Raw genomic sequence first — 20,894 nt, forward strand, 5'->3', positions numbered from 1 at the left:
CTTACTAAAAAAGAAATTTCAGATATATTGCAATAAAATTTCACACAAGAAAATCTAGTTATTTCGTTTTCTTACTGTTTAATGTTTTTATAACGGTTTATATTGCTCTAATTGTATCGTGGGTGCAATTATTATGGAAATGCGGTCTTAATTGGTAAATTAGTGTTCGCAAATATATCGGCTGTAGACATAAGTTGTCAAGCACAAAATTAAACTGGATAAGGTGACGTGAATCGTGTATATCTTTGGTGAATTCAAAATTAATAAAAAAAAATTGATATTCAGAAGATTTCCTAATAAGTAAAGAGTGTAGCAGGTAAGTTATGTGCTACAGCGCTGTGAAATTTTAAAATGTGAAAGTGCAAATAAAAGATCTGGTAAATTGATAGATGCATTATTAAAGAGCACTAACAATTCTCCCTTTCGCTTAATTTTGTTAGTGCTGTCAAAATTAGTGCAATGCAATAATGTAAAATCAACTAAATTGGTTCTGTTTTTTTTTGGATCAGTAGACGTTGCTGCTTATGCTTTTCATTGCATATTTCCTTTCACTCACTCGTGCCACTAAATAACACCATCTCATTTTTGCATGTTTGTAGCAAATATTAAAATTGCCGCGTAGCTAGTGTTCCCACCATTTATTTTTGTTACGTTGATATTGTAGTGCTGACTCGTTCGGCGCTCACATTAGTTAAATTTTTTTGTTTGTTAAATGTTTTTGTTTAATTCTTATTATATATATATTTTTTTTTTTTAATAGACTAGTTGAGACAACCCAAGTGAAAGGATGTAGCAATTAAACCAAAAGGGTGGCCAAACATTCTAAATCTTTGGATTTTAAAATCAATGTCTTGATAAAAAAAAAGTGGACCAATTAAAGACTAGAAGTAAAAAAAATGTAAACTTAATGCTTTTTAAATATTGGTTACAATTTTTTATGTTATTTATACATAGTTATCATTTTATAGATTTGTTTCAATAGCTAAACATTGTCAACTTTAAAATTGGGTTACATTTAAATCATAATATAAATGTTTTCTCTAGTAGATAATTAGCTAATTTGCATATATGCATACAAAATGTACATGCCTATTGATGCATTCAATCTATCAATTTACCAAAAAGATAAGATGATAGTGACTTTATTTACAATTGCATCTTTTTGCTGAAATATTTATGTAGATTTTAATATTTATATAACTATATTATTTTAGGTTCTGCGATCTACTTCATAATTTTACACATCTAAAAGTAGTAGACCTGAAGTAAGATGGAGCGTAAAAAAGTTCTTGAGCTGGACAAGATTTGTCGAGTATGCATAGCAGAACGTAAAGATATGCGACCATTATTTAGTGAGAAGATCGCAGAGATGCTGATGGAGTGTGCCACTGTAAATATTGAAAATACTGAAGGCTGGCCCGATAAAATTTGTGTGCAATGCGTACACGCCGTGTCGCGGTGTCATGCCTTCAAGAAGCAAGTTGAACGCAGCGACAAAGAATTAAGGGAATACATTAAAAGTTTAACTGTACGTGTGGTCATAGAAGAAACCAATGATATGAAGCTGGACGCGTCGCCGCAAAAAATGTTGTCACAGAAGCCACCTAAATTGCAACTAATACAGCCGCAGACACAATTTCAATTACAGACGCAGCAAAATCAATTACAATTACAACAACAGCAAATAATTCTTCAGCCTCAACAGCAACAGCAGCAGCAACCACAGCAACAGCATCAGCACCAGCCCCAAAATCAACAACTGCAACAAGTACAGCAATTACAACTGCAGCAGCAGCAACAACAACAACAGCCAAGTAAACGAAAGGCCGTTAGTACATCACGCAAATCTCAACGGCAGTCGAAAAAGTCACATTTATTGCCACAGCAGGTGCAACAACAACAGCACCAACAACAACAAACACTTGAACATGTGTCGTTGCAAACAATGGTGCAGAACGTAACACCCCCGCGCACACAGGCACAACCTGCAACTCAACATTTGCAAACTACACAAACGTCCTTGCAGCAACAACAGCCACAACCCCAGCAACTAATTTCCACAGCCGCCTTGCCACAACAAATTGTTCTACCCAATGGGCAAATAATTACCACGGCGCAAATTGTCACACACGCTGGACCGCCACAGATTGCGCAGATAATAAGTACGCCGAATGGCTCAACGGTACAAGCAAACCCATCCTCTAACACCGTTGCTGCGCAACCTCAATTCACGCCACAAATTATACAAACATCTAACGGACAGACATTACAATTGATACAGCAACCAAATGGGCAGCAAACATTGCAGTTGGTCCACGTGATGCCACAGCGTACTATTGCCACCACGGCGAATGGAACGAGCGTGATGGTAACCACTTCCGAAGATGGTACCACGACGATAGTTGATGATGAAACATTGATCACGCCCGACGAGCATAACCTGATCGATGATGAAGCCGATATGGAAGAAGATGATGAACAAGAGCAAATCTGTGAAACAATTGTAGTGGAAGATGATCAGATCACTCATCAGCAGTTGCTAGCCGGCCACCATACAATCGTCGATGAAGATAATTTATCACAAGGCGAAGCACAAGAACTGGAGTATCTAGAGGATGTAACTGTAACCACCTCGAATGTAGGACATTCACATCATCAGCAACATCATCATACCCAACACTATCAACAGCTGAGCGATTGTGATGGCGATGCAAGTCAGCAGCAACATATACAACTGCATGACGATGATGATATTATCGAAGAGATTCACATGGATGAAGAGGAAATGCTGGAAGATGATGGTGCAGATGTTATGCATGTGATGGAAGGAGATGGTAGCGAATTTATTAGTGACGAAGATGGCAGTCAACAACATTTGGTTGGAGAGAACGGTGATCCGCTGCAGTACACTGTGCTCGAAGCAGCCACCGACGATGAAGAGCTCGTTGAAAGCGACGTAAAAGAAGTGCTGCAAGCTGCTTGCGGTTCGGAAATGCAGAACGTTGTCGATTTAAATCAAACGGTCAGTAGTGTGGCAAGTGGTTGTGGCGGCGGAGGCGGTGGCGTTGGATCAGGTAGCGGCGCATCTGTAGGCAGCCAAACACCAACACCCAAGCGTCATCGTAAATCGAATGCCAAAGCCGTTGCCAATTCACGACAACTAGTTGCCACCGCATCCTCAATAGCGACATCCGGGGCCTCGGACGATTTGGATTTCGATCCCAAATTTATTGCCGAAATTATAAGTCAGCAAACGACTGTGCTCGGATCCGGTCGCCATGTGTGCAATTTATGCCGCCACGAGTTTAAACAATTTAAAGCCCTGCATAATCACATGCATCAACATTCGAATTGGATACGTGCAAATTGCAAGAAGCAACCGCAGTGTGAAATCTGCCTTAAAAGCTTTAAGGGTCCAGGCATGCTAAAGATGCACATGAAGACACATCAATCCGCTGCGCGCACACCTACCTGCAACATCTGTAACAAGAGCTTCAAATCAAAAGCGATACTATATCGCCATCGGCAAACGCATCAACTGCGCTCCTATGCTTGCGCCGTGGATAACTGCCGCAAAACATTCTCGATGCCACAAACGCTGCGTACGCATTCGGACAACAAGCACCCGAACGCAAAGCAGCCGAAATTTAAATGTGGTGAATGTAGTTTACATTTTGACGATGTGGATATGCTGCATACGCATGTGCAGACGGGTGTGCACTGTGATACGTTAACTATGGAAAATGGTGATGGTGGAGGCAATAATGGTGCTGATGGCTCGGGTGGTGGCAGTATAGATGGTTCGGGTTGTATGGACGGAAATATGGCGGGTAACACTATAATTGTTGTTACGCAGGGGTAGGTTTGCAGTTGCTAGGCAAACTGCGCTCATTCCCCGCTCGGTCGTTCTCTCTCAGCGCCAGTTTTGTAAATTTGATTGGTTTCCTCTATGGAAAAAAATGCTTTCCCAATGTGCTAGATTTAATGTTTAATTTGTTCAAAACAAAATAAACAATTCAACATTAGAATTAATTAATTAAAATATAGGATTATTTTTAATAGCAATTATTACATTTAAAAAATACATATATACTTGTATGTATTAAACAAACCAACAAACATATGTACATATGAATGAAAAATGAAATTATTTTTAAATATACAAAATTTACAAACTAACTCGTAATTATGGAAATGACAAAGCAAAACAATAAAAATAGAAAACATGAAAATGTTAGGTAATAAATAAATCAACGAATATTAAAATGTATTCAAAAAACTGGTCTTTGACTTAATAGACAAATTTTTAAACTATCTTTAATTAAATTACTTGTTATTTTTCTAGCGCCAGAAAGTGTTTTTCAATTGTTTTTAACAAATACTGCCGAGTTAATAGTCATCAGGCAGATAATCATTTGGGTTCATTCCGTATATCGTTATCATTGACTTTTAATTCAGTAATTCGGCATTAAACTTTATTTAGTTTAACTAATCTTAGTTCTAGAAAGAGCGCATTTTATTCGGTTTGGGCTCAAAACAGTCTGGAGAATAGCAGTTTTAAGCAATAACAGTTGGTTTTTTATATTCGTTAATACAATATAAACTTCTGAATCATGGTCAACATTCCAACACTTCATTGACATTACTGAACCTCCTCAAATTTGCCTAAAATATACATACGTCTATAATTATAATAATATAATTAGTTGAAATCTTAACGGTTTTCTTGCTATCCAACTTTTTTTATGTACTAAAATAATTTGTAAGAATCGAAACCTAAAGATTTAAGAATAAAATATATTTAAAGATTAATCCTATAACTCAATTCGTTCTAGCAAAGCAAGTCGCTATATTGTCTTATAGCTTTATACGATCCCTTCACCTTTATTTAATAGCGTATGGCTCAAACACGTACTTTCATTAAAAAGTAGACTCTTTAAATCACTTTTGCAACACTTGCAATTCTGTTTTCTTTATGTTTTTCTTTTTCTGTAGATAAAAAAAATACTTCCAGTAAAACTTTTGTTTACTTTTGTGTTATTGCTTTCTTTAACATTCTATTTACTTATTGAAGAACTTGTTTTTTTTTTTTTGCTATGCATTTATATTTGTATTAATTGCTAACGTCAACAAAACGTGTTTAGTAGACTTTTTAATTATTTTTAATAAAAAAAAAAATGATTTGACTAATAATCGCTTATGAGCTGACTGGTTATGGCGAATATAAATACATATGTATGTATAGTATATGAGTTAAAGAAGATTTATTTATGAATCTTCTTTGAAATATTTATATACATTTAATATGATTTTTCATAAAATTCTAAAAGCTTCGATTTGGTAAAATGGGAATTGAGGGCTTTCCATTTTAATTCGAATATCAAAGAAATATTTTTATTTTCCTTGTATTTATCGCAATGTTCAAAGTTACATTGATGTTCATAAATTTTACTTTTGATTTTGTCAAAAAATCAGTGACAAGCGTCGAGCGATGACACGGCGCATTATCGTGCAACTTGCTCTTCAGTCAATTTGTGCGGAACAAACTTGGAGCACACGTTCCGTAGACCCAATTTATCTACCAAAATGCGATGAATGGAGTCTTTGATGATATTTAACTCCATTTCCATGTAACGCAAAGAAAATTTCGGCTCATTCTTAATAAATTCCTAAACTTTTTCAATATTGTTTTAGGTAATCACTGATTTTGGCCGGCCCGACTTCTCATCGTCACAGAGGTCCTCACGACCTTGGAATCGCTTAAACCACTCATGCACATTACTACGGGATAGGCACTGATCACCATAATCTTTTGTCATAATTTGAAAGTTTCAGTAAACGTTTTCCCAAGTTTAAAACAAAATTTAATATTTAACATTTTTACGAAATGTCAACAAGAGATCAAACTTTTTATTTCATATACCCACCAATAGGTGGCGCCACCAGAAACAGTTATATTTAAAAATTTCTGTTTCTTTTGTGACAGACCTTGTATGTCTGAATTTATTGAACAAAGAAGTCCGATAATGCACCATTTCATACTGCATCAAAGAAGGCTCTGATGGCCATCATGACAGATGATTTTTCCAAATGCTATGATGACTGGAAAATTCGTTGGCATAAGTGTATTGTAGCGGGAGGGGATTACTTTCAATTTGATCACAGTAGTACAAATATGTAGTAAAGAAAGATGGACGAGCATATGAAAGTAAATATTTACCTTATGAAAAATAAGAAATATAATCTGCATTTTTTTCTAAAACTAACAGTTGGGCTGAAAAGTTCATAAGCTGACACATAGATGGTCTTGCTGTTATTAAGACCATATCGCTCATTTGCTGCAAGACCGGCATAAGTCAAAAAAATCGATTCTCCAGAAAATGCGTTTAACGTTTTCAACTGACTACAACCTTACACGGTGACTCAAACCTTACACCTCTTCTCAAGCGGAGCATATGAGAGGTATTCATATGAATTTTTCACTCAACATGAAGTATGATATAACGAACAATTCTGCAGCATTAACTCAAAAATCACGTTTTTTGATTTATGCCGGTCTTGCAGCAAATGAGCGATTTGATTTTTAGACATCCGCAACTTTCAAAAAATACGTGTACGAATTTGACAGTTGTCGAAATATTAATTTATGAGATATAGCATTTTGGGTGAAGCAATTTGGATTAGTTTACATACAATGGTTAAAAAGGTACTTCGTGTATTAATAAAGCATTACTTTTTTGGGTGAAAAAATACTGTGGAAGCCAAGGTTTAGCTTGATGAACATTAATTCGACACTGAACCAGGAAAACTGTTGAGAAGTCGTTTACTACCGTTGAACATCAAAAAAGTGCCAAAATAATTTTGAATGACCGTAAAGTTATTAGAACTATCTGAGACCCTAATGATATTAAAGGAACTATCTGAATATATGTACATATAGTATTGTGAATCAGCAAGTGGGTGCCGCGCGAGATCGAAATCGATCTGAAGAGTTTTTTAAGCTGTTCAATCGTAATAAAAATAAAAACGTATAGAGATTAGATATTAGATAAGTAAATGAGTATTGCACTGCGACCTAGGGTCTATTTCGAAAAAAAACCGAACCTTAGGACGCCATGTGACAGTCAGTCACTGGGAGTTACTCTCAACGGCTCCGAATCAACTCTCCACGGTCTTCGTGTACTGTCTCAGCTACGCTTACTGTATTTTCTTTACTGCGTGATGACTGTGATCTATTCGTTTGAATATTATCCCATAATGAATGCTGGATCTCAAGATGGGTGATGGTGATGGGTGTTTATTATTTTTTTTTTTTTTTGTTTTGCGGTGCTATCGTCACAGCAGCGGTATGTGCCACTTACAGGCCACTAAAAACCCCCCTCTAAGGAACCGTAACCCACCCTGGGACCACATTTGCATTACTTCAGGGTGGCGTTCCAATTCTCTCATTGAGAGATTTACATCTGCGCACCTGCGTCCAGGTCCCGCTTTTTGCTGCAAGTCGATTGGAGCATTACCGCTTATAACTAATATTGCATCGCCGGATACTGTCCGGTAGGCTGATGCAACTCTGAGGGCTGTGCTACTCTGGCCATTACCTTACGGCAGTTTTCTTTTTTAAGCGCGTCTGCCCAGATCTCGGCTCCGGCTGGGGCCTCCTATGTTGGCCATTAATCGGCTCAGTTGAGAGGTGATCTTCGCTGCCTTTCTGGGGTCCAGTCTTACGCCTAGGTAGTTTATTGCTCTTTGTGTCCTAAGAATGTCCGTAGTTGTGTGCATGCTTATCTCGAGAGGTATGTGCTTGTTTGTTAGCAGAGGTATGTGCTTGTTCCGTAGCTAGCTGGAGGTTGTGGGTGTCAAGCCATGTTTGCATCCGTATCATGACCTGGTTCAGCTTTCTTCGCGCTTCTTCTGTGATTACTGCCGCGATGTCGTCCGCGTAGCCAATTAAATATGATTCGTCTGGCATTTTTAGTTTTAATATAGCGTCGTAGCTAATATTCCATAAGTCTGGGCCTAGAATAGATCCTTGTGCTGCTCCTGACGTAACCGCTATCTGTCGTGACCCTTCTTTGGTTTCGTACACTAGTTTTCTGTTGCTAAGGTAGCTCCGCACCACAGCTTTGAGGTAGTCGGCTATCTTGAAGCTTTTTTCGAGAGCGTCGATCATGTCCACCCATCTAGCACTGTTGAAGGCGTTTCGGACATCTAGTGTCGCCAGTAACACTATTCTTTTATATTTATGCCATCTACGCTGTGCTGCTTCTACGCTTTCAATGATGCATTTTATGGCTCCTATAGTTGATGTAAAGCCATTTTGTCTAGGGGACAGTCCTCCAGCTTCGATAATAGCCGCTTCGAGTCTGGGTTTTATTAGGCTTTCATATAGCTTTTCCGCTGTATCAAGCATGCATAGTGGACGGTATGCCGATGGCAAATTGGGGTCTCCTTTTCCCTTTCTGATTAGCACCAGCCGTTGCTTTTTCCATGGTTCAGGGAATATTCCGGTTTCAAGGCAGGCGTTATACATGTTTAGTAGTAATGCCGGGCGCTCTGCTGCGATTATTTTGAGGATTTCTGCTGGGATCCCGTCCGGGCCAGGTGATTTGTTGGCCTTGAGCTTGCCAGTGGCTAGCTGCAGCTCTTCAAGGGTGAAGTGGGGGATTTGCGCAGATCTTAATGTTTGTTCTGGATCACTAGCCCTGGTTTCCTGTGTGGGGAATAGTGCGTTCACGATGTGATCCATTTTGACAGCGGTTAAGCCAGGTCTTCATAACTACTTTATATCCGAGTTCCCAGGGGTTTCTGTTTATATCCTCTCGTAGTTCCTCCCACTTTTTCTTTTTGCTGTCGTCGATAGCGTCATTCAGCTTCTTTTTTGCTGATTTATATTGCTCGGCTTCTTCGGGTGCGGCGATGGTGATGGGTGTTGTGAATAGTGAGATGAGCGAGTCTAACTCAATATGCAGGCTTCTTTTCCCATGTTGCTGTTGTAATTACTTAAAATTATTCAATTACTTATGTATGTAAATATTCACGATATTATTGCGCTGCATACTGAGTACTGAAAACTATGTTTCATTTTGTATCGTGAACATCTCGTTTCAAAATCCTTGGGCTTTCCCAAGGAAAAATGAAAAAAAAGCGCCTACAGATGTCTTTTGTTGCTAAAAAAGGTCTCATCAAAAATAACATGAGATTTGACTGACATTATACGTAACTCCCTTAATTTTATTTAAGCATTTCAAAAAAGTACCAATCACGCGTTCGGCTCGTGGGAAGAACTGGATTTCTTTCCGTTTCTAGGTGTGTGTGATTATTTTCCGCGATGGTCATTTGGAAATCAACATTTAATAAATGTGGCTCGCTTAGCATTCCATTAACATTTCGGTCTCGAAAAAGAAAGCAACAGTTAATTGTTGACATACATACATACGTACAAATGTACTTGTACTTGTATGTGTATAATTTTTCAATAAAATGTATTTTACATGCAACCAGAAAGTAGGTGTGTGAATTCGTGCATATTTTTGTAAGAAGATTCATTAAATAAAATTTTCCACGCCCTCGCTCTTAATTGAACAATTTTATTGCCAATTAGTGTTTTTAATGTGAGCAAACAGGGAGATACCGAGATTTGACAAGCAAACAAAAGAAAGGAAGAAATTCGTTAAGACGCGTGGAAGTGCTTCATTCATTACCATTACCAAATTGATTTCTTTATTTTTAATTTGATATTTTATTATTGAAAATTGAAGAGGGTAATTCCCAGCAGGTTATTTCTTCAGATTTGCTGTGATGACTAACATTTTTTACCGTTATCTGCACTCTTATTCGTAGTTAGTGAAGAGAGTCACTTAATTTATTTTTTTTATGTTGAGACAATTTTTGTCATATGTTTCAAGATCTTCTGACGGTGAATAACTTGTAGAGATTGGAGTTGCCGTTTGACTTCTATTCCATTTATATCAACATTTTTTAATAGCGCTGTTTCATGTTTTATCCACGAAGCCCTTAAATACATCAGTCTACCAAAGTACAATCACTTAAGGAGAACATAAGATCTGGCTAAAATATGGTACTTACCCTTTGTTGAACTGAAACTGATCTAGAAAGATGTATAGGCTTAAATATTCAAGAGTGAACATAACTTGGATTTTATATCCATCTTATTTTAGAATAATTCCCAGATTTATGGCGTTTTACGATTTTCAACCAAGCGCACCGTCTACCGATAAATGCTACCGGAAACACATAAATTGGCATAACTAAGCACCTTAATATGATACAAGACAAGACTTTCACTTTCCAGTATATAAATCAAGTATCAATGAATATAGATTGTGACAAAACAGTACCCAGAAATTTTAAATAAAATGCAAAATACGTCGCATTCAAAGTAATCCCAACCAGAAGTAATACACCTATGCAAACGACTTTTCCAGTCCTCGAATCCTTTTCATAAGCACATTTTGGGATGACCTTTAGCTCCTTCAGCTTACTTTTTGTTTCTCTTCGATGGATTCCACGGTGCAACAATTTTAGTTTGGGGAAATTGAGAAAGGCACACGGAGGCAAATCTGCTGAATACGGTGGTCATGAAATAATGGATTTTTGCCATCGTTTTCACTGACTTGTGACACGGCCGTATTCCGCCCTTCAAAAGTTCCAATAACGCTAAGTAATAGGCGCTGTAGGTGGTCTTTTATTTTTCAAGATACTCATTCAAATTTATTTAATCCGCATCCCTAAATATAGACGCTATAACCTTGCCAGCTGACTGTTGCGTTGTTCCACGTTTTGGCGCGGGTTCAACGTCTTCAGTCCACTCGGAGACTGTCAATTTGACTTTGGAGTGAAATGATGAACCATGTTTCATCCATTGTCACTTATTGACGCAAAAATCAATTCGTCGTTGTGTTTTGGTCAAAAGTGAGCTCGCACGGCACCTACGTAGTTTATACAGAGCTTTCTCATACCCACATATTGCCACTTTATAGCTCCTGCTATCTCGAACAAGTTCACTTTACGGTCATTCAAAACTATCTAGTAGACTTTTTTTATTTCGTTGTAGATAAAAATTTCTTTTGAGTGTGTAAACTTAGCATATCAATACTTAATGTTAAACCGTTTAGGTTGGTCTATCGAAATTAAGTTAAAAATTATAAAATTATATTAAACTACACCCGAACTTTACTCTTCCTTACTTGTGTTGAAATTGATAATATTGTGTACTAAATATACTCTATAACCTGGTCATACAAAGCTATCAATTGCTAACATTGTATTACCGTTGAACAGCGATTAATCGAACGCTCAGTTTAATTACTCGGAATGCAACGATGTTTCTTTATTTTTAACTCATTCCGAAGTGGAATAGTACGAAAGGTATGAGGTCATCAATGTGCTAAATTTTAGCAGGAAAACATGTTATAATTTATATGTACAGTGGGGCTTGCAGCTTCTGACTATATATTTTTGTATTTTTACAATAAAAAATATTACCGCAAAACAAAACAAAAAAAAAAAACAAATTAATTTGTTTGAATATAGTTGGCTTTGCTACGCCACTGCACATAACGCTTTCTTAAAAAAAAATACCTGTGGAGAGAAAAACAAAGATTTCGAAGAGAATTCAACAGAAAAGTATATACTTATGAATGCATACACTTTTATACTCATAATACCAGTAAAACTCATCGCTATGCTATCTCTCTTCGATTATGCCAGTTTATGCGTATTATACCACTTGGTTGTTTGATTCGCTACATAGAATAATTTCCGAGAAATGGAAATGAATCTATAGCAATTAGTTAGCTGTGCCTTAACGCGAGTTTTCCTATCATAAATAACAAAAAAATATATTATATTCTGAATAATTTTATGACTTTTGAGACATATTAAACGAATGATCTGTTGGCGTCATTGTTTTGTAAATATTCGCAGTTGTTAATGAAACGCTTATATGAACATATGTACATAAATATCTACATAACATTTATGCATATGTACATATATGTACATACAATATTTATTTGTCTTCACTGAGGAGTGTTTACTAGAAAAGTTCACTGACTTATATTCCTTTCGCACTTTTCCCCATTCACAGGCCGGATAATATAAATAAAGTCAACGCTAACGGTTAGTCAAAGAGACAAAGGCGCGATACGGCTTATCACTGACGACATTGAAAAGATAAACATTGTGACAAAAGAGTACCCGGAATAGTAATTAAATTTCTCCGGGTAAATGATATTTCAAATAAATGTATTTTACTAAGTTGATGGATTGTCCTTGTTTGATTGATAAATATAATTCTTCGACCAATCTGTTTACAGCAGCTGCTTACATCGGTACATGTACCTCAGTAGTGCGTTGCGATTTTTACAAAGGATAAAAATATCGAACAAAGAATGTCTCAAATTTTGTACTTCCAATAAAATTTCCTGTGCGGAATCGTTGTATTTCAGCTTTATCAAAATCACAAGCCCACGAGTGGTACAAAATCTTCAAAGGCGGTCGAGACATCGTTGAAGACATGCCTCACTCTGGACGACCGTCGACATCTTCAACTGATAAAAACATTAAAAAAGTGAATGATATGGTGCTTGAAAATCGTCAGACAAATGTTAGACAGATGGTAAGAGAGCTCGATATCTCTCGCGAACCCGTTCGAATAATTTTGGATATTTTGCGTATGAAACGTGTTCTTGCTCGACTTATCCCGATAAACCTAAATATTTTTCAAAAAGACCAACGTAAACAGTTCGTTTTGGACATGCTTGATTCTGCGATTCCTACCCCACATTCATGGAGAGCCGATGAAGTATAGGTTTATGTGTTTGACAAACAAACAAGTCAAAAATCATCGGAATGGAGGAAAAAAACGAGCCAAACGAACGAACCAAAAAAAAAAAAAAGAAAAACACATAAAAACCGTTCAAAAATCAAGGACATACTCATTGTTTTTTTCGATATTTGTAGTTTTTTTTTCATCATGAATATGTTCCGGAGGGCAGAAGGTCAATAAGGAGTTATATTTCGCCGTACTGAGATATTTGCGTGAGAAAATACGTCGAAAACGGCCGGAATTGTAGAATAACATTTCATGGATTTTACTCGATGATGATGCACCGATTGCGACCGAATTTTAACCCAAAAACGCATTGACTACCATCGATCAACCATCGTATGCACCAGCTTTGGGTCCGTGTGATTTTTTCTTGTTCCCCAAACTGATATTGCCGCTCTGTGAAACAGGTTTTCGGTCGATCGAAGAGATAAAGCAAAATTCGCTGAAGGAGCTTAAGGTCATCACAAAAAGTGCTTATGAAATATACTTCGAGGTCTGGGAAAATCGTGTATTACATCTGGTGGGGATTACGTTAAAGGCGACAAAATAAATATTAATGAATAATTAAATATTTTGCGTTTTATTTACAATTTCCTGGTTCTTTTTTGTCGCAATGTACGCATATGTATTATAGGGGCGTGTTCTGGCGAGATATTGAGAAAATTTTTTGTGATTTGCGTTAAATATGAAATAGGCATGTTTGTATGTTTGATTTACGCACTCGGCTATTTTTATCGTAGACTCGTATTTTGCGGTTGTAATAAGTTTTTGGTTGACTAGAGCATTGTAACTTTGACAATTCAGTTTGTGGTTTTATGGTTTCACTGACTTTGCTTGTAGATATGTGGTGGTGTAAAATTGTGTGTATGAAGATAGATGCTTATATTATACTCGTCAGATATAGGCTGGCATTTCATTAAGTGGATATTTAGGTCAGTCGTAAGGTCATTCAAATATGCGTGGTAGTCTAATAAATAAGTGCATTGCTCTTTTGTGGTTTTTTTTAGTACGTTCGTAATTATCCGCAGATCTTTCTCTCGAAAACTCGTAATGTCGAGTCAACAGATGTTGTCATGTCCACTGCACCTTATAGCGTGACGACTAGAGTGTCCATCTTGGTTAACGGGGCGATTAGGTAGTGGTAAAGAACCTCCTTAGTGCCCAAGTCATGCTGTTGATGCATGTGACTGTATCAAAAATAGTTCAGAGGCCCCCCTCTAATGCCATACAAAGGGGGCAATGCGTTTCAAATCACAACTGCTTGGCCCTTTTGTCAACAGATTTTACTTTCCCCATAGAAAGAGGGCTTAATTTTAATGATAAGTTGTAACAGTGATACTTAAGAGTTATCGATTTATCGAAATATAAGGTAATGTGAATCCCATTTAAAAACAATTTGAATTCTACACACATAGTCGTAATCTTTCGTTATATTTACAATACTTTGTGGTCACGCGTATCTTTTTACTATTCGTGAAACCCACCACTGGCATGGCTGATCAGGAAATGGTTCAATTGCCCGCATTAGCACTTGTGTCTATCATCTTAGTAGTAACTATTTTACATAGGTACATATGCATGTTCATACTATATCTAAATATATATATTAGGGCGTGTCAAAGAGGGGAAGGTGGTCTTTTGCTTGTTATTCTGAAAAATTGGTTGATAGACATCGCTAGGAAAGACTTTCCAAGTATGAGCTTTTAATCGTTGCAAGAAGATTGCAGAAGCCTTCAACACACTAGCGGAACTGACGACATCTATACAGAGGGATCCAAAGGGGCCAATGGAGTTGGAAGAACTGGACTTATTGCTCGGAGGTGGATCTCAGCGGACCCTTCAAACTTCCGGATTACTGCAGTATCTTCCAGGCGGTAGTATTTGCCGTTGGGAAAGCGGCCGAGAAAGCTAACTACATAGGAAATAACATAGAAAGGATAAATATATACGTCGAATTACAGGCAGCAATTAAGACAATAATCTCACACTGCATTATGACAGAGAATGTCCTTAGAAAAAGGGAAGCACTAGATGTATCCGCTGCCGGAAAATGGCTGCATATATACTTGGTTCCGGGTAACGAAGTAGCTGATGTGATTCTCAAAAGTACCTTTCTTCAGGCTACTGAACAATTACAGGAAATACAGAAGTCACTAAGAACGATATACAACGAAATTTACAAGGGCGAGATGGAATGCCTTAACCTTCAAGCGGGCGCGCGGTCATTTATAACGAGAGCGGGCGCGCGTAACCGAAAAGACGTTTGAGATAAATAAAAGAAATAAAGCACTAATTATTCAGTAATGATTTATTTATTTGTACTTAGATATATTATCATTGTCCTTAAAGTCTATTTTGTCAAAAAAAGTAATTAAAATTATTAAAAATGTAATGTGTAATAATAGTAACATAAACGTAAATGTACTAAGCGTCGTCGATTCGACTACGCGCGCCCGCTTGAAGGTTAAGTACATGCAGGATCCAAAAGATCATGTGCAAGTGACCCTGAGGAAAACTCGCTTGTTTCTTACTTTCACTCGGTCTCGAAAGGACTGCCGGACTTGTGTTGACCTCTTGATAGGTCACTTATTAATGGTATCACATGCGAGCAGAAGGGGCATACGTGATAACGATACATGCAGAAAGTGCAGAGAAGTTAACATGAGGGAGACGCTGCAACACCTTATATGCCTTTGTTCAGCACTATCTATGACTCGACTCAAGTATCCGGAAGCTTCGGAGTTCAAAGGACTGGACGAAGTATCAAACGTAGACATCAATTCACTCTTAAATTTCGCTAAAAACGTGAGCGTCCTGCGTGGCGAATTCTTCACCTCAAATTAAACTGAACCTCCATCTGGCATTACCATTAAGGATCAGTAGGTCCATGTATGACGAGATAGCCGGCCAGTATAACCTGACCTAATCTAATGTTTCTCATAAAATGTCCACAACATTCAAGTTTTTTTACCCACCCTAATACATATAGTATCTGTAATACCACACGTGTGTTGCAAAGAAATTTACAGTTGGGTGCATGCGCTTGACATTCGCCGAACATTCGACGTTACGTAACGTTCTCTGATACATACATATGTATCCATGCTTTTGTGGATTCACTATACCGGTAGTTCTTTGACACTTGTTTGGCATACGGGTATGCGTGTTTGGGCTTAGTAAGGTACATTAAACCCGCATGCAAATTATTTTCCTCGCAAAAGGTGTGAGTTACAATGATAAACTTTGGAGTGATATGTTCCTTGTAGAACAGGGTAAATAATTTTTCAAAGTAAAAACAACAAAAAATCATAGTGAGATGAAATCCATTAGAAAAGAAAAATGAAATAACAAAAATAAAAGGAACAAGAAGTTACCGGCAATTTGAGGTCTGGAAAAGGAAGTGTGGTGGTTGCATTTTTATAAATATTTTTCTACACTTCATTTTGGCTTAATATCGGAAAAGGTTTCTAATTTTCAGTTGAAAATTCCCGCGTCAAAATATCAGATGTTTTGAGCAAGTCTGTTTAACTGCGTCTTTTTGTGACAGTTTTTCAGAAAATTTGACGTAGAAATGTTCGTTCCTTCAATTTTGATTATTCTTTTATGTATAACTCTTATATAAAAAATTGCAAACTGTTTCCTCTCAAACTTTATATCACAATCTCTTACCAGATTATGTTTTCTGCCATTTCACACGCTTATAAAACACATTGCTGTGATTGACAGTTCAATCGCGATACTGTGACAACTCATTCATATAATCACACGCTACAGCTTTCAAACTCTCGCACTTTAATGTAGGTGCGTTTGTGCATTTGTGCGCTCTCATGCATGTCACTCGTGTCACAAGAAGTGAGCGCATACCAGCTGATTGTGACAGCTATCAGCTTTCAAATGGCATAACGAAAGTGCGGGACTTAGTGCGAGCTACCGCTATAGTTGATATGAAATATATTCCGGTTTGTATGTATTTACACTGTTATGTGTTTATACAAGCAGATCAGTTTCAAGAAAAGCATCAGACAATTTTTTATGTTGACCGAACAAAGGAAATGTACAACAAATTTAATATTTACACTACTTGGTGCCTCTCTCGAGCCCATGGAATGCAGGTAACTGTGTCAGCGCGCCAAAAAGGCCAAACGAAGCGGAAAACAAATTTGACCGCACTCGCACCGCACCATAGCTGGGGTTTCATTTGCATGCTTGGTGTTTTCGTTTACATTTCATTTTTATTTTTAGCCAACTTGCCTCTATTATATACATAAGTAATAGTAGGTAAATAAAGGCTTAAGAGCATAAACTGGCTTATGGAAAAGCGTAAATATGTTTTTGTTATGCAAAGCATCTGTCGTTGGAAAATTTTGCACTGGTTCTTCGTATTAAAACACATATTTGTTTACTTGCGCTTTTTAATTATAACTCACAGAGTGGAAGGGATGTTTACATCACTTCCTTGTTTATTGTTTTCGTTAATAGAAATGTAAATTAGTTTCTGCTAAATATTTCAATATTTTCATATTTTGTAACCCAGTAACTTCTATGGTACATTTTTCATGCTAAAAATAAAAGTATTTGCTAAAAAAAAACTCTATATTTGACCATAACATACCCTTTGTACTTTAGGAAGTTGCTTTGATTATATTACTCATATTTGGTGATGAGAATTTGGAAATTAAAATGGAACAGCTAAATACTTAGTCTCCTTGGGATTTGTACTAAAGCCTCAAAGTAATCCTTCTTGGTTCCAATACGCCAACTTTTTTTCCAATCCTCGAGACAGTTGTTAGAGTCATTTGCCGCAGTAGCCTTTAATGCGCGTAGCGATTCACGTCGTTTGAGTTTGCTGAATAGCCAGAAGTCACACGGAGCTATGCGGTGGTTGCGGCAAGGTATTGGTTTAAATTTTGTCGAAAAATTCAAGGAGAGTTAGCAGTCTCCGACGGTGCATTATCGTGATGCAAAAACAAAGAGATGTCGGCCCGTAATTTCGGCCTCTTTTTACAAACAGCTTCGCGCAAAGGACACATAATACTCAAAAAGTATTCCTTGTTGACAGTTTGGCCGGCCGGAAGAAATTCGGAGTGCACCACAATTCGATAACACTAGCCGACAATTTTGACATTTTTTTTCTGCTCTGAAACCAAACTTGTTTTTTTATGTTGCTTTGATAAGGTACATATATAATTTGAATATAAAAAAAATTGCTAAGTCCAGGTTAAGAGAAAAATAAAAGTAAAGTTTTTGCAAAAAATATATTGAATATTATAAATTTTTATCCCTCTATTTATATTTTCCTGTACTTTTTTGAACTGCTTTATTGGTAGTCAGGATTATCACGTAAACATATCCAGCAATAGTCTGCCAACATGCTAGGAGTCCATTTGCCTTGATACCTTTTCTCCATACTCAATATGTCTTGGTGAAATCTCTCCCCATGTTCATCACTGACTGCACCCAAATTAGGAGGAAAGAAATCCAAGTGCCAATGTAGGAAATTTATTTTCAGGGACATGTTACACCCTAAAGCCTGAAAATCCGTCAATAGGCTTGATATGAGTTCTTCATAATCGGGTGATTTGGTGTTACCCAAAAAATTTTTTACAACCTCAACGAATGAAAGCAATGCTTTTTTTTCTAGCGTATTTAGTTTAGAGACAACTTCATAACTCGTCGTATGTCTGGCCCCACAAAAATCACTTCTTTTAATTTCGCATCACTAAGTCTCGGAAATATACTTTTAAGGTATTGAAAACCTTCTCCCGTTTTATCCATTGCTTTTACAAAATTTTTCATTAAGCCTAATTTTATATGAAGGGGTGGCAATACAATATTCTCGGGTTCAACAAGACGAAGATTAGACCCCTTTTTCTGATTAGGTACATAGTCTGTTCGTTTTGGCCACTCTTTTTGGATATAGTGTTTGCTTCAAGCTCTGCTATCCCATTCGCACATAAAACAGCAAAATATGAATATGGAAATGACAAATTTGGTAGAAAAGCCGAGCTGTGCCGAAAGAAACGAACAAACGATCGCCGATTGTCACCGCTTCGCTTGCTACTCGAACAAGGTTGGAGCAAGGTTGCGCAACCTGAATCTATCGCAACCTTTTCCGAACTCGTATAAGAAGTATAACTTCAATAATATTATCGTAATTGGACCTAAGGATTTTTTTATTATTTTTCTAATGAAAATCAAAATCCATTGTCGGCTAGTGTAATCAAAGAAAACTGTCAACATAAGCATGATTTTTGACCTGGTTTGACGTGATTTTCTATGCCACAATATTTGGCCGATTGATCGTCGTTGTCCGAGTCGTAAGCATGGATTAATGATAATAATACATTTCATGATATCCTAGTAGTCGGAATGCATTATTTTACAGACGTTAAAGCGAGGCTTTTTTCGAACAAATTGAGTGGTTTTGGAACCAAACGCACTTTCACTTTTCTTAAGCCCAAATTATCTTTCGAAATAGTTTTCACTGATGCTTTCGTTATTCCACTGACGATGTCAGTAAAATCTCTGACTGTTAGCGGTCGATTCTCATGCGCCAATTTCTTTATTTCATTGACGTGTTCAACATTTGTTGATGTTAATGGCCGTCCTGGACATTATTGGTCGTCTTCCGTTCACTTGCTCGCGTCAAACAATTATCACCGATGGCCTTCTCCAACATTTTGAACGTTTCGGCATCAGAAATTTAATAGAAATTAAAACGTCTACTATTTTTTTGCCACTTTCAAAGAAAAGTTTGCCATTTTCGGCTTATGTACTACATTTAATTTAACAATACTTCCTTTGACTGTCAGAACAATCTAATATCAATTAGTCATTTAGATAAGATAATCTTGTTTTAAAGAGTGTACCGACAAAGATAGAAATTTGAAGTGTTGAGATTAATCATCTAAAAATATTGTTAAAAAATACTCCATACATCAGTATAAGCTGTCATATCGCAAAAAAAAAAAACAAAAAAAAAAGAAATATCAAACGTTTTGCAAAACTCGTTTGCCTGATAAAACTAATTTTAGAGCAAGAAATAATGATATGATAACCAAGGAAAAAGCACCTTTGCCTTTTCTAATATCTACAAGCTATTTGCAGAACTCGTCTTTACGATCTAGACAGCTGATAAAAAACCAAACGGTGTTCCCAGCAAGCGCACTTTTAGATTACTATTTGTAAATACTAGAAAATCGCATTGTTTACTTTTTGCTTTATAATTTAATTATTGTTCTTATATTTACTCTTGCAATCGTAAATTTTATTCTATGAAGTATTGCTTGACGTCAATGGTTATTTTTTCCTTTTTATTTGATTGTCGGCTTCCCCACCTTAGGCATAAAAAATTCGAATAAGTATAGGTAAAATCAATGTTTATTTCTGTTTTCTTACAAAATTAAGATGTTAAACCAAAGCAAATATTTTCATTGGCTGTAAAATTTCTGGAATTTCTACAAAACCCAAAGTAAACCAGACTCTACAGTTACAAATGTTCAACTTCGGCGATAAAGAAGGTGGAATTTATTGGCGGCAGCATTAACAAGTAATTCCAAATATCGCCCAATTAATTCTCCGTAATCGCCAAATGATCATGGGGGAATTGTGACATAGACTTAGTGAATTACCTGCCATTGGAAGAAATGGAAAATTGCGTAGAAATTTTTAATAGAGGTTATTAGGGAAAAATCTCTTATAAGTATATGCCCATGCTCGGAGCTAGTACGAAGAACAAGGAGCTTAAGTTAAGAATTGGAAAATAGGAAGCTTTCATGGAAGTCTAATATCGAGAAGAGAGAAAAACCCCTTTGATTGCCTTGTACTGCTGCAGAGGAGCCATTGACAAAAATTTAGTCTTTGATCGAAAGTGGTCCTGTGGCTGGACTATGTTTTATTTGGTGGAGGCCCTGGAAAAGACCGCACTTGCAGGGAAGTTTGAGAGCATTCAACGAGCGGCACTCATCAACATTTTGGGTATAGTGCCCATAGATATCGCCGAAAGGTTTATGACCACGTAACTTGCTATCAGACTCAAAGA

At 36.9% G+C, this 20,894-nt stretch overlaps 2 protein-coding genes across 3 annotated transcripts in view; both read left to right on the forward strand.

Moving 5' to 3' along the window:
- LOC105224544 (uncharacterized) overlaps positions 1–20,894 on the forward strand; it is a 133,230-nt gene that overhangs the window by 1,356 nt on the left and 110,980 nt on the right. The gene's annotated exons all lie outside the window — the stretch shown is intronic.
- On the forward strand, positions 174–5,180 carry LOC105224543 (basic-leucine zipper transcription factor A). 2 transcript variants are annotated; one of them, XM_019989639.3, is made up of 2 exons: positions 174–316; positions 1,215–5,180. In XM_019989639.3, exon 2 carries the CDS (start codon positions 1,271–1,273, stop codon positions 3,860–3,862), a length of 2,592 nt encoding a protein of 863 aa, XP_019845198.2. In that variant the 5' UTR covers positions 174–316; positions 1,215–1,270; the 3' UTR covers positions 3,863–5,180. The 2 variants fall into 2 exon arrangements, with proteins under 2 accessions (XP_019845198.2, XP_011200958.2); XM_011202656.4 differs by lacking the exon at positions 174–316 and adding an exon at positions 663–898 and having other exon boundaries at positions 1,215–4,267.

Source organism: Bactrocera dorsalis, chromosome 3 (assembly GCF_023373825.1).
Source record: "Bactrocera dorsalis isolate Fly_Bdor chromosome 3, ASM2337382v1, whole genome shotgun sequence".
NCBI classification, from domain to species: domain Eukaryota; kingdom Metazoa; phylum Arthropoda; class Insecta; order Diptera; family Tephritidae; genus Bactrocera; species Bactrocera dorsalis.

Excerpts from the sequence above, each read along its gene's own strand:
- LOC105224543 (XM_019989639.3), top strand. The coding sequence starts at position 1,271 with ATGGAGCGTAAAAAAGTTCTTGAGCTGGACAAGATTTGTCGAGTATGC.